Genomic DNA, 14,607 nt, shown 5'->3' on the forward strand with positions numbered 1-14,607 from the left:
TATCAGTTGTGAAAAACATTCAGAGTTCTGTTACACTAACTTGTAACATTTCAGATGGTTTAGAGGTGTGCTCTTAAAAAATAATTCTAGAATTAAAGAAAGTCTTCCCACTCATGTGAACCCTGTAGCCTTCATACACAGTCACAAAGAAAACCTTTCAATAATTTTTTTAAAATGCAGGTGTGCAAATTACTCCTGAAATAGACAGGAGTCAAGTTTTCAGTATCCCCTGAACCTCTGTTAAACACACCCCATAGCATTTTTCAGCTCATAAAACTTTTATGAGCTGAAAAGTTCTTTTAGATTTTTTTAACTGCTAACTAGAGTTGCCCTCTAGCAATAGTACCCTAAGTTGCAATTAAGATCCATCTGAGCAAATATAACATAACTCTGTCCTGAGTAGCTTGTTTTGTTTCACAGTGGTAAAGAGAAAAAAAAAAAAAAAAACGAGAGCATTATATCACACGCTGAGTGGAGCAAAAAATTATGAATGCCTTGGTTTAGTGTCGCATGGGTGGTATTTCTGCTTACTTGGATACACAGTATACATAAAGGTTGAGTCTACTCTTGTGAATAGATTATTATAAGTTCATACACCCAGCAAGGATTTTCCAGTCCAAAAAAATATGCCTTGATACATGAAAAGGGTGGTTTTCCAGGCGCATACGCTCTTTTCCTTATTAATGTATACACCTGCCTGAAAACTCATTAAGTGAACATCTGCTTTAAGGTTTTCTCTTGCGGAAGTTCAAAATGTTTAAAATCCCATTCCTTGTAGAAAGCAAATAAAATTAGTATAGGTATTTGAATCAGAGTCAACTTCATTGTCCACGAAGATAATAAAGAATGCTTTCAGTCTTAAGGAGAACGGCATATATAGAACACACACAAAATAGAGGTGATCGATCGATCAACTAATAGATGAGAGATAGGCAGATGGGTAAGCAGACAGATAATTATACCACAGGTACCCTCCCTCATCCTCACATCCATACTCACAATGAAATCCTGCCAGATGCAAGTAGCCTGGTATTCCAGAGTTTTCTGATTCATTATTAACATAAAACAGAACTAATCTGAACATGAACCGTGGCTCCATGTTTCATAAGTGAAAGAAACAAGAGGAAACATGTATTTATGTCTCCCAGATCCAGCTGAATTAAGCTCACAATTCACACTTAAATATACACCTTTGCATAAGTTGTTAAGGGTTAGGTTACTCAGACCCTTATTTCCCGTAATCATTTATAAATTTAGTTCTTTTTGCATGAGGATGACCAATTCTTCCAGGGAGATCAAGTGTCACTTTTTCCATTCTGTAATTTGATCACCCTTACATAAGCTCACAGTTTGCCATTCAGAAGACTTTTTAAATACAGGACATTTTTACTATGTTCTATGTATTATTTGATTCAACTCCATATCTATGCTAAACAAAAGAGTGATACAAATTGAGAACATTTTCTACATAGTCCTTCAAGTATTTTCAAAATTTCTCAAATTAAGTGTTGACGGTAATTCCCTCTTTATCTCATTTCACTTTCTTTTAAAATTTGCATTGTTTTTACAGTTACATCTTCTTGTCCCTATTTCAACCCTACTTAACAACCATCTTCATTCCCACTTCTGGGCAATTCTTCTTTCCTTCCCTCTTCCAGTTCAGAGAGACACAAAAGCGACGTACAAGAGAGTAAATGTTATTATGGTTTCCAAGAACCAGCATCATTAACAAGAATATCATGCTCCAATCTTGACCTCTTTAGACAGTATTGGGAAGTAGAGACTAATACTCTGGGATGTGTCCTCTTTTTTGCTATTCACTGCCAATCAAAAGCCCTTCCATTGAGAAATTCTGGATAGTAGAACCTATGTAGAACCTATAACACCGCAAGTTTTACACCTACAGTCCCAGGTGCCAAGTGACTTAGCAAGAAAGCTGTTTGTTTCCAACAGGTGCACTCCTGAGCACTTTAATGAGGATAGTATCACTCTCCAGAAAAGTGACACGCTGAGGGGGATACTCCAACCCTAAGAGAGCAATCCTGCTGATAAAGACATTTAGGCTAGTCTGGCTTCTCAGAGTCATGCGAAGGAGAAATGAATGTGTATTCATTTAATATCTATATTAAACGTAGAATACAGAAACTTACTAAAACTTCTAAATTAAAAAGACAAACAAGCCTGGTTTGATCTATTGAACTGGATATGCTGTGTATTCTCAACCTAGCCTACCAAATTTAAAAGATGGTCTAATCTCACCTTTAGGTAGGACCGAGTCATGTTTAATAATGACAACTGCAAGTATGAATGAATGTAAAACAAACAAACAAACAAGCTAAAAATATCTGAATAGAAGATATCGTGGATACACCTGGGGGTAATATAATAAAACTGTCACAATACACAACGCAGCCTGGTATTTATAAAATAGAAGTAATGCTTACATATCCATCTCCTGAAATTACATTCCATACACTGTATTCTAGCATTGCTCGGAACTGAACTAGATTGTATTTCTGAATGTAAAGCCCTGTTAAAATACGCACCTCTCCCAGCTTAAGAATATGTTGAATTTACATTAACATAACTTTTAAACGATTGACCTATTCCCCATCCCACAAGTCAGCTAATACCCTGCAAAATCCTGGAAGAGAAAAACCACAGTACACCTTTACATCTCTTTCTGCCAAGCCTAGGGGTATGCAAAACCACTTTAGCTGTTCACATGGTAAGTACAGAAGGTTAATAGTTAAAGACCGATGGGATGTTAACACAGTCTAGCGCTATGCTGGAGTAGTAAGTGTATGGAAGGACACTGAAATTAAAACACTTCGTTCTGCACATTCTGAAGTGATGTAACAGTGATGGTTTGGTTATATTAGATGACAAAGCAGGGCTTCTTATGACTTTAAAAATAAAATCACAGCTAACATTCATCCAAATCGTTTAACATATTCTTCCAATTCTTGTACAAATACATGAAGCTAAAACATTTTTTCACACTCCAGTTATCTTCTAATGGCAGCATTTGGTATGTTGATCTTTTTTTTTCCCAAAAGTAACTTTCAAGATAAAAGGCTGATTGCTTTGTATGGCATGTCTAGAAAGCAAAGACTTACCTGTCTTGTTTTCTCTGACCTCAATAATAAAAATATTTATGTCTGGGTGGAATTTTGTCCCTGCTGGGGGTTGTGGCGTGGAAAGCGCCTGAGTTCCCAAGGCCTCTTTGCCTTCCACAGTGGGTGGTCTTGCTGGCTGTGTAGCAGAGGGTATACTTGAAGTTGTGAAATACTCTCTGTCAATCTCGGTTTCTGTTTCCTTAGTTCCACCATCACCCAGGGTTGTAAGAGGAATGTGAGATGTTGATTCTCCGATGATTACCATGTCCCTGGTGCTTTCTTCATCAGGTTCCCTGTCAATGAGAGTTGGTTTCTCGGTGAAGGCTGAAAATGGCTTCCAGGCTGAAGTTGTGTGGAGTCTGTCTATGGAACTGAAGGCAGCAGTGAAATCACTTGGAACTGTGGCTTTCATTGTCGAAAATTCTGGGATCTCTGTGGCTCTGGGCTTTTCGAATAATCCTGAGCCTAAATTAATATAATCTAGGGGTGTTTCTTCTCTTTCCTTTGTGGTGGTTTCTCCGGCAAGCTGGGTAACCTGGGTAGCGAAAGGATGCATGGGTGTCACAAATTCTGTTGGACTACTCCTTTCTGTTTCATATTTTGGTTCAGGTCCTGGGCTTAAAGATACTTTTGACTCAAAGCTTGGTGATGGTGTTGCCATTTCATCTGCTTTCACTTTGTGCTCTGTTACAGTACCAGGTGGATAAGACATGTCATGCTCAGTTTTTCCAACTGGAGTTGTTTCAGAAACTGGGACTCTCCCAGAATCTGTCACCAATCCATCTTCAGACACTGTATATGCTGATCCATCACCTTCTTGTTCATCCAGGGGTGTTGTCACCTCCGTGGGCATGCCAGCTGTAGAACCAAGAGGAGGAGCTGGTTTCTCTGCAGTCTGCTCTTTCCAAGGGAATTCTTCTTGAGTTGTTTCCTGGGTAATTTCTGTTGTTCTCCTAGTTTCAGGAGAAACAGTTACTTCAGGGTGAGTCTGGTCAACAACACGCACATCTTTAGAGGGTTTGCCTAGAACTTCTCCTTCTGATGGAATAGAGGGTACTACCACTCCCCATTCTGTTTTGGGAATTACAGAAAGAGGAATAGTATGGGAAGTGTCTAAATAAGTAGTAGGCTCCTGAGTGCTACTATAATGAACAAATGCTAACCCTTTCACATCTGAAGTGTGTGCAAATTGGGTGACAGTAGATACGGGCTTAGAGACATCCACATCTCCTTCATCCAAAGCACTTCCTTCAATCGTTGTATAGACAACCTGACCTTCTGTACTTGTGGTAGGTGGACCTCCTTCTTCAGTTGTAGAATCTCTCCAAGTTGACTCTTCTGCAATACCAGTTGATGTAGTTGGCTGAAATCTGACTGTGAATTTCCCATGATCTGTTAAGTCTTCCTCAGGAAATTCCTTCAATGGCTTTGTAGTACTCTCTGGACTAGGAGTAAACTTGTCTCCTCCATCTTCAGTGAAACTTGGAGTTTCTTTATCCTTTCCATTCACTTCCGTAGTGGTAAATAAGACAGAAGGTAACTTTGGAGAACCTCCATGTTCTGTGGACTCTAAAGGCTTTGACGTAGTATTATCTTTATCCCACTTTGATACAGTGACCACCTCCACCTTTAATGTACCACGGGTCAAATGCCCTGTTGTAGAATCTCCATCATACTTTGTGGTTTCTTGATAATCATCTGTATCTAACCCAGCTGGAGTTGTCAGAAAATCTTCCTCTGCTTCTGTTGGTTCTACACTTAACTCAGTTGTCTTTTTCACAGAAGGCTCAGTAAAATGAATATCCTCTGAGGAGGATGTAGATAGCTTCATTCCAGAGAAGCCTTCTTCTTCTTCTGTTTTTCCTATAAATGGATCTCTGGTGGTCTTTTCCCATATTTCATCATCTGTATAAGTTTCTGTTCTCATCTCTGGTTTTAGTGTTCTTTCTCTTCCTTGAGTCATTTCTGTTTGTGGAGAGGAATAAATAATTGTGGATATTCCCTCTACTAATATTTTATCACCAGAATAAGGAAACAATTCTACTTCTGTATGATGCTGTGATGGAAAAGCTGTAGTAGACATATACTGGCCCCCCAAATCTTCCACTATCCTACCATTGGTTCGTTTCTCTTCCCAGTTGTCCTTGTCAGGCATAGTTAGAGGTGTAACTGTGGATGCTGAGTCTGACTTCAAGTCCTCCAGTAGCGTGTGGGTGGTACCTTCCGAAGTCTTTGACACTGTAACAACTTCAGGTATTTGGCTAAAGACCACGGTGCTCTCCCCAGGTCTAACTGTAAGTGTTCTGTCTTCACCGTCATCTTTCCCCAAGGCAAATCCATAATGGTTTGCGGGCCCCAATTCAGAAATAGTGCTTTCTGTTTTCTTTTCAGTTGTGGATTCCAGCATCACTTCTGTGGCTACAAGTGCCGTTTCAGTTACAGAGAATTCTTTGGAAGGACTGTGCTTTGAGATTTCCATAGATGTTACTAAAGGGCCCACTTCTATCTGTTCAATCTGTGTAACTGACTCTTGTGTTTGCCTATCTTCCATGATACTATCCCAAGAATCAGTAGCATGATGGGATAGGGTAGTTGTACTTTGGAGCACTTCTTCCTTAATTTGAGAGATGTCTGACTTTCCAAGTGGTTCTGAAGTAGAAGGTGAGTAGTAGTCCACATCCCAAGGCTTCTTGGTACTCCCAGCAGGTGTGGGTGACTCAGTGGCTAATCTGTGTGTGACAGCCTGGGGTTGGACTGTAGCTCTCTGTTCCAAATTTATTATATTGCCCACAGGAGGAAGCTTTGTTGTAAGGATAGGTAATTCGGTGACTAAAGGGATGATTTGTGTGGTTCTCTCGGGTACCATTTGTGGTTCTTTGGACAAACTGGGTAATGCAGTTTCTGCGAGGATATTCAACTCGACGGTTGTAGCCTCTGTTATATTCTGTTTAGCTAGAAAGATAATTTCAAAGAGTCGATTAGACAAGCCAATCATAAAAAGCTGTTTGCCCAGTGTTTAAGTTCTGCTGTGTATTTTGCGGTGACCCAAAAGAGCACTGTGATGAAGAGGAGACTAAGAACTACATTTAAATTAACCCAAAGCCAGGTAGTTGAACACTTACTAGTTGCAAATTGATCAGTTATTTTGTATTGTAGAGGTTAACAATGACTTTACCTGTAGGCATGAATGACTGTTTTCAGTTAAGGAAAAGGAATATTCATGTGGTTTTAAGATAAGGGAAGAGCCACAAGATATAAATGCAGAGTCTGGATACAGTAGATAGTTTATCAGAAACTAATGGAAGCAACTTGAAGCCTAGTAGGAGAACTTAGCTCTATTATTCTGGAAGCTTCTGTACCCTGCCTCTAGCTTTCATCACACTCTCTTCTCAAGCTGCACAGTCTCAAGGGAGAGGGAGTGTCTCCGATTGCAAAACAACAAAAAAGCCACATCAAATGTAGCCGAGTTACATATAAACAATTACATTGTCCATAATGTGGAGACTTTCATAAAAACAGGATATTAAAATTTTTAATACCACTCTTCACTTGATTCCAGGTGTTGGACATTTGTCTTCGTCTTCCTTTCAACTCAGCAGTGCAGTCTTGTTTCTAATAAATTATAATGTGTGCCTGGCAGAGGCCGGTGGGCATGTGTTGCAGCTCTACATTTTGTTCTATGTTCTACACCCTGTGTTTGTACCTCTTAAGGATCTTGGTTCCAGGCCTACTTTAGCATGAAACACAAACGTCGAACCGGAAGTAAAGTACCCACATGATGTATTTTAGGTCTATAATTACAAATCACTGGAAACAACCCTGAGCATCAGAAAGAATGGGCTCAGGCAATATCAAGTAACCTGTCATCATAAAATACTAGATTTACAGAGACTAGGCGGTCCTCTCTTTAAAGAAATTGAAGCTGTGTATAAAAGTGACAGAGTTGTAAACAAGATTCCTCCTCAACACAGCAAAAAATACAGCAGCCTAGTACACAAAGATAAAGATTGTGTTTTGGAAAAAACCCATCAGTATTTTGAAAATGAAAAACTAGATATTACTAAAGTCAGACACATCTGAGTTCTGAGCAAACCAGTAGCCAGCAGTCGTTTTGCTACATCCTACATGACTTAAAGCTAACTATATCAGTAATGCCTGTGCTATTCGATAAGAGTTACAGTATCTACAGTACTTACAGTATCTCATACCTTATTTTTGAATAATCCCACAACAGAAGCCCTTAAAAAACAAAATTGGGTATCATTTAACTCCAGATCTACTCTGTCAAAACTTAGTGATAAAATAATGTGATTTTTATTGTAAACTACACTACAGCTGTAATACGTTCCTTATTTCTTGTCTGGCATGAGATGCTTTTAGCTGTGGTCTTTACTCAGACCATTTTAAAGCCCAGATTCATTGATTTTTATTATGAAAACTCAATGCCCATTTACATGATATATTTAAGTATTCTTTAAAGATTGTCACAATTTATCCTTTTACACTTAAGCAAAACCAAACAAGCAAACAAAAACAAAAAGAATTAGAGTCTTCAAAAACATGTTAGATAACTTTTTTATACTTTTTTAAGGAAAGCTTTTTCTGTAGTCATTTTCTAGAAAAAGTGTTGGTCTATTTTGATTGACATGAACAACTTAAAGACCCAAAATGTTGTTGACTGTTTCTCATTTAATTCAATTCTCTATCCTCTGAAATTCTATAACCATTACCTCATTTAAATGTCAAATTTCAAGTTTGTCTTACTGCATTCTTTGGGGAAATAGTAGAAAGTACGTACAGTGAAAGTTCCCATAGAAACATAATATAAATACGTAGTAAACTGCCTATTAGAAAAAAATTGAATGTCTTATTATTAATAACCACAGAAATCTACATTTACTTTTTCTCTCTGAGTATTTTCATGGCTGATGAAATTAAGATAAAAGGAGGTGATACTACCTTAGGGCCAAACAACGGGCCTATGAATCAGTTCTTGCCCTGTGCCAATCCAAGCTCTGCTAGTAACTCTTTACAATCCTATGAAAATACTTTTATAATATCTTAAAAATGGGCTCAGATTTTCAAGACTAAGTAACCGTATGTCATCATCAATTATTGCTGTTCAGTTGAATGTTACCTTCCTCTAATCCTGTTGCGAAGTGATAGCAAGATGTCTCAGAGAATATGCTTTGCAAAGTTTCAATTTATGTGACTTTGTATTAAAAAAACAAGGGTTTTCAATAATATTGAAGTCCTTTTTTTTTTTTAAATCTGCTTGTAATTAAACTAATCAATTCTATGACTTGGAATGGAAAACCTGAGACTTCCTTTCGGGGTTGAACAGTTTTTTTGTCAACTTAACAGCTGATTTCCATCATAACCCAGTGTATCTGATCGTTTGGGCCATTTGTTTCAGGCATTCCAAAAAAGGATGTCATTTTAAAAAGCACAAATATCTACAAAGAGGTATCATTAGAATAAATACCACTGTATTAATGATAGCTTGATGACTATTATAAAGACAAAAACACAATTCTAGATAATCTTAAAAGTGTTGTTCCAGAGGTGCAGTCACATGAGATGTTTTGGTCTTGGAAAACTACCAGTGTTTCTTCAACTTCATTATCAAGGAAGCCAATAAAAATCAGCATGCTTCTTTTCCCACAAAAGTTCCTTTCCAACCTTTGCAGCTGTCTGCCACACAGATGTTTTATATCATTATACTTTATGGTATTTTATGTCCTATGGACTATCTTCTCTGTGCTTCCGTTGTGAGACATGAGGCAGATTTTCCTAATAAAATACAAAACCCCTGTTCATAGCATGACATACTATTTAATTCATACCCATATTGTCTATATTATATTTACCTAGGTTCTTCTATATTAAATTTGTTATACATAAAAAGTATAAATTTTGAAATAAGTTGCAAATAGAGTGGATATTTAATAGGTTGATTCTGGGTTCATGGTTGGTAAAAGCAGAAAGGTTGGAACAATGGGATTAGAATTCAGACTACCTTTCATAAGTTTTATGAGTGACTGAATGCTAAGAGATTCAAATTCTGTAAACAGGAAACATTTTTGAAATATCAATTAGGAAATTATTAGTTTGGGCACCTATTGTCAAATTATGGATCTAGGGCAAATACACACAAAGATAATGAACTGACTGTAGATTGATAGGGCTAGTCAATTTAAAAAGTGAACAAAAATATAAAATAGCATGCTTAACGGTGGGAGCCAATGTACCTTTCTCTAGACCACTATTCGAGTTCCAAACTTAAGCAGAGAGATGTGAAAAAAAAAAAATGAAGAATCAAAGGAAGATTATATGGATTATTAAGAGTTTGGAAAGTAGAAATTTATAAACAAATAAATTGTTTTAGTTGGAGAAGACACTGATGGACAACCAAACAATTGTTCTTAGTGATTAAAATCCCAATTTTTTAAGATTTTGGTCTCCAACTTTAAGAGGCAAATAGGTTCAAATTCTAATCTAACAGATCTAGAAAAACTGTCTGAGAGTGATTGTCATAAACTAATGAATTTTCTTGGAAACATGCCCTGTCTCCTTCTCCTGGGGATTGTTAATAACATTCAGTGAGAAATTACTGAGTCTTCAATGGCTTTGACTATTTAAATTTGGGGGTACATCAAATGACCTGTCAAAGCCCTATATAAATCTCTAACTTTCACAGAACTTGCCTAATTCTGAGACTAAAGAAAAATAAAAAGTTCACAATTTAGTTTATCAAGAGAAAATGCACAGGGAAACTTTATTTTACAGTGACATTAATTTACCTATTTTTTCAAATCAATTTCACAAGAATAGATTCTAATTTTATTTACTATCAGTCATCGTTAATAGTCTATTCAGTTACTTTATAATGAAAAGTGAATTGGCAAAGTAAGATCTGGCATTATTCACTCACCAAGTGGCTCAAAAATCTTTCTACATTTAGTAAAAGCAAGCAAGAAAAGATATAGTTATACTTCTGAATTCTTCTACTTGACCAGCCAACTGAGCATCTCTGAAATCGCTTTTGCAAAACTCTTTTAAACTTTACCCTAAAGCATTTAGTCACTACTTGACCTTATGGAAAAAGAGGAAATCAGTGAAGTAATTTTGAGAATATTTATCAAAGTCCTTAAAAATAAATATTTAAGAATCCTTAAAGAATGAATTAGAATTTAGGGAAGCTATGGCATTGTGCATGGCTTTAGAAAGACTTTTTTAATGGCTAGATTTTCTTAAACTGTTATGTGCTGAATGAATTCTGAATACATTAAGGTCATAGGTATGGAAGAAAGAAAGAAGAATCTAACTTCTAGTTTAAGTGAAAGAAAGAGTGAAAATATAAATCCATTATATTTCTAATTCATATACATATAAATAAACTAGAGAGAAAAAGATGGATATAAATCCTTAAACTTCTTGTGAATTTTATAGAGATTTTTAGTAGGCAGTTAATCTATTCAAACTTAAATACCTCAATACTGTATATATACTTATGTGAATTCTTCTTTTAAATAGATAATTAAATCATAGGATAAATTCTTTAACAATACTCTTTGTGTCTAGAGACAGGATTTTATTGAAATTTTACCTTAGGGGAAAAGAATTATTTAAACAATTTTCAGTACTAGTTTTATAAAGCACAAGAAAACATAATCATTTAAGGTACTCAGCCTGGATAATTCTTCTCCTCTAATTTAACCTCTCCGATCCCCTCTACCACAATTTACTAATCCAGCTTTGTTTTTTACTCACATCTAATGCTAAACTAATTTTAGAGCCTGAACTATTTGAAAATCACTGTTGAGAGAATGTGGTTTAAAGAAATGGACATCTGTCTCCTTTTAGGAGTAAGGTTTTTGTTATTATTTTTGTTTTCTTGAAAATGAAGACTTTTTCTCTTGTTTCAGGACTGACAACAGAAGCTACTAATTCCTTTGGCCTTTATGGGCCAGCTGGTTTGTATCAAGCTAATGCACAGCATGAGGATGTAACACCCAGAAAGTTGAGTCCACGAGAAGAAATCCAAGCGGAAACATCTTCACTGGTAGAGAGAAGTATGGGAAACCAGACCTTTCCATAGCACTAACATCTACTCTGACAATTACTTAGATATCATAGCACCGTCTTTTTATCAGTAGAAAAATGCCTGTGTATTTCACGTTAGAAACCAAGTACCCAAGAAACTAGTGACATTTCTAATCATCTTGGCTATATATTACTGTAACATGACACATTGGCAACTTAGTAGAAAATTTCCACTCTATTTTAATATAATCTGACGCTGCCTTTGATGTTTCCAAAGTCATCAAAAATTCCTGGAGATCTTTGTTTAGCTAGCCCAATACAGACTCTGCAGTAAATATTAAATGAAACATTTGTTTGTTTAATTAAGCATTCTACAATTAAGATACTATATTAAGTGATGCCTATTGCTAAAATAATTTAAGGACAGCTGAGTAATTAAAATAATTAAATCATGAATGTTAATAATGTTACTTAAAACTAATTTATGTGGTAAACCTCACGAAAAATACCCTATTTATGACATGCGTTGCAAAGAGCTAATATTGTGCCTTAATATAATGCTAGAGAACTCATTATTAGAGGATATATATTTCCACTACTTGAAATAAAATTAGCTAAATGGACGTTTTCATTGATAGCCTGGTTCATTTTTATGTACAAATTGAACATTGTGATTAGCTATGCCAGTTCCAGTTACTCACCTGCACTCACTGAAATTTAAATTCTCCGCCATTTCAAAGAAAAGAGTGATATCAAACAAACAGAATTCAAGGGTTTAATTCAGCCACAGCAGGCCTCAGCATCATAGCACTGACAGTCAAATTCTATTTAAGAACTACACTTAATAAAAAATAACCCCTCAGACATATGACCCCGTGGTTCTAGGTATAACAAGGAATGGTTATGATCCAACGTCTCCTCATTCTTTTTGAAAAAGTCCATTTGTCAAACTTCCTGTTGTTTTAACCGAACAGCTATTGTTCAGTTTGATTGCTTTTTAATGCTACTGAACCCATTCCATTCATGCACACACGGTAAGAGGTGGAACCTCTACTTCAACATCAACGCATGCCCTTGAAGTGGTTTTTTTTTTTTTTTAAAATCTGTAAATTTTTAAAAGATATCAAACACTTACGTTTAAAGCAGTAGGCATCAAATCTGCTATCAGGGGGAGGGAAGCCTGTCTGGTTCTCAAAACGATACAGGGTTCTCACCCCAAGTAGACCACCTCCACACTGGGCCCTGGCCACAGTCACAGGGTGGCGCACGCTGGCGTCTGACAGCCACCCGTAATCGCACTGGTCAAATCCGTTCCTCCAGGCTGCCTGCAGTTCCCCCACCGTGGCCAGCCGGGCATCCTGGTTTTCACACTCTGCTTCAGCCTCCTCGAAGGTAAATTTCTCAGGCGCAGTGATGTGGAACACATCACCTAGAATAGGAAGAGGGGAGAAAAAGCCCTCAGTGTTACTAGTCATTCCTTTCCTGTTTTGATCAATGTGGGCAGAGGAGTGTACATAATACATTTTTACAGCAGTAGACAACAGTGGTGACTTAATTTTGTTAAAATTATTGGTATGGAATAAGAAATAACACATACAGGAAAGGTTTATTCTATGTACGTGTGTGCGTGAGTGTGAGTGTGTGTATAAATATAAGGGGTCCCCAGAGAGTGTGTTGATTAAAAAAAAAGCAGCAGCATATGAAAAAACACGCAGTTCATGGAAAATGTATATTATGGATGAATTTCAAAAATTTTTGCAACAAAATAAATCCACATTTTAATTCCATTTTCCCACAAACTTTCTAATGTATCTTCACATATAAATATTTTTCCATAGGCCATGGATGCAGTCATGTGATTACAAAATTCACACTTTTTTTAATGAACAGCTCTTCCCAAGTAATTCTTGGACTACTGTCCAGGAAATGGGCTTTCCTTTTCATCAAAGCACCTGAAATGTACTTATTCACACAGCGTGATGAAGGGGGAAAGCTGCATTGAGCTGCCATCAAAGTTATTTGACTTGATTTAACCTAAAACCAAACAGTAATTCTCTGATCCCCTCTTCTCTTAAATCACTACCATTGAAATTAATTTAAAAACCTCCTAGTGTGTGAGGATGAGAAGAAATAAGAACGGGGGAATGCTATTTCCTGCCTGCATTGTCCCAGGCTCAGGGCTGCCATGATGGCTACACGAGCTGCGGCCAGCCCAGGAACACAGAGCCAAGAACAGATGGGGACTAACACTCTGCTCCCCCTCAAAGAGACCCAAGGACACTTGGAGGATGCCTTTTTTCCTATTTGCTTGGCCCAGACTTAAAACTTTGTGGAATCTGTCTGCCCCAAGGGGATGCTTCTAATTCTCACAAAAACATTTTAAGTGTTAACAAGTGCCTCTATCCAAGTTCAAGACACTTATATTCACTGATTAATAAATAAGGAAAGGCTGGACTTCTTCTTCGTTCATCACCAGGTCCAACTGACCTAGGATATATTTATTACCATTTTAACAAATTACAATGAAATATTTTGAAAATTTCAATTTGCTCATTGGAATTGGACTTGGGTAACTCACTTAATAATTTACCAAAATAAATGTAATTCTAATTGCTTAATGCTTTTCACCTATGAGCACAGGTGGCTAAAAGACAGAGGCAGAATTAGAGAATATCTAAGGAAAGAGGAGGGGCAAGCAAATGAGAAAAGGAGCTAAAATATTGATGGCCGACACTCCCAGCAGCTGCAGGTCCTGTTTCCATCTCTCTGCAGCTGAGCTCAGAGTCTGTGATACATGAGACAAGAGGGACTCAAAGAGCTCTCAGGACTTTCCCCTGACCAAATCCAGATGTGACAAGCAATTGTTGAAAATGAATAGTGCCATTATTCTCTCTGAGTGTGTGATAGCTTTATAAGACAAGAAAAATGAGTCCTAGGAAAAAAGGCCAAAGCACACATATCAGTTTTTCTCACTATTAAATTGGAATTCCTACTGAGGAGACTAGGCCAAATCCCAACACAAGCTACTTAAAGAAAAGAAAGAAAAACTTTTAACCTGACTGAAGAAAGTAGTAGTTATCTAGTCTGGCAAAGACATAATCTCAAATCCAAAAATACACTATAAGAACAAGTTGTGGGCCCAGTCGCTGCGGCGCAATGGTAATCCTAGCACCTTGCAGGGCTGGAAGCCACATGGCAAAGCAGTTCAGATTTGGGTTGGCTTGAAAAACACACCATGCATACACATGAATAAGACCATGCCGTGTTTGCTTTCTCCTTCTCTCCTCTTTCTATCCCTCTCGAGAATGTGCACATGTATAATTAGAAGAAAAGAAAGAAAACAAAGAAATTAAAAGAAAGAGAAGAAAGAAGAAAGAAAAAAAAAGAAAGAAAAGAGAGAACAAAAAGTTACTCCTCTCTCTTTCTGCAATGTCTCTTTCCC

The 14,607-nt window shown here is 37.0% G+C and overlaps 1 protein-coding gene across 2 annotated transcripts in view; it reads right to left on the reverse strand.

Moving 5' to 3' along the window:
- VCAN (versican) overlaps positions 1-14,607 on the reverse strand; it is a 132,634-nt gene that overhangs the window by 71,350 nt on the left and 46,677 nt on the right. Inside the window, exons 6-7 of one of the 2 annotated variants that reach the window (XM_006143483.3) lie at positions 12,301-12,594; positions 3,120-6,071 (exon numbers count right to left, since the gene is read on the reverse strand). In XM_006143483.3, coding sequence (XP_006143545.1) covers positions 3,120-6,071; positions 12,301-12,594 — 3,246 coding nt within the window. The remainder of the gene's footprint in view (positions 1-3,119; positions 6,072-12,300; positions 12,595-14,607) is intronic. The other variant, XM_027769947.1, reaches the window with a different exon arrangement.

The sequence above is a fragment of the Tupaia chinensis genome, unplaced genomic scaffold (assembly GCF_000334495.1).
Source record: "Tupaia chinensis unplaced genomic scaffold, TupChi_1.0 Scaffold000099_1, whole genome shotgun sequence".
Taxonomy (NCBI): Eukaryota; Metazoa; Chordata; class Mammalia; order Scandentia; family Tupaiidae; genus Tupaia; species Tupaia belangeri.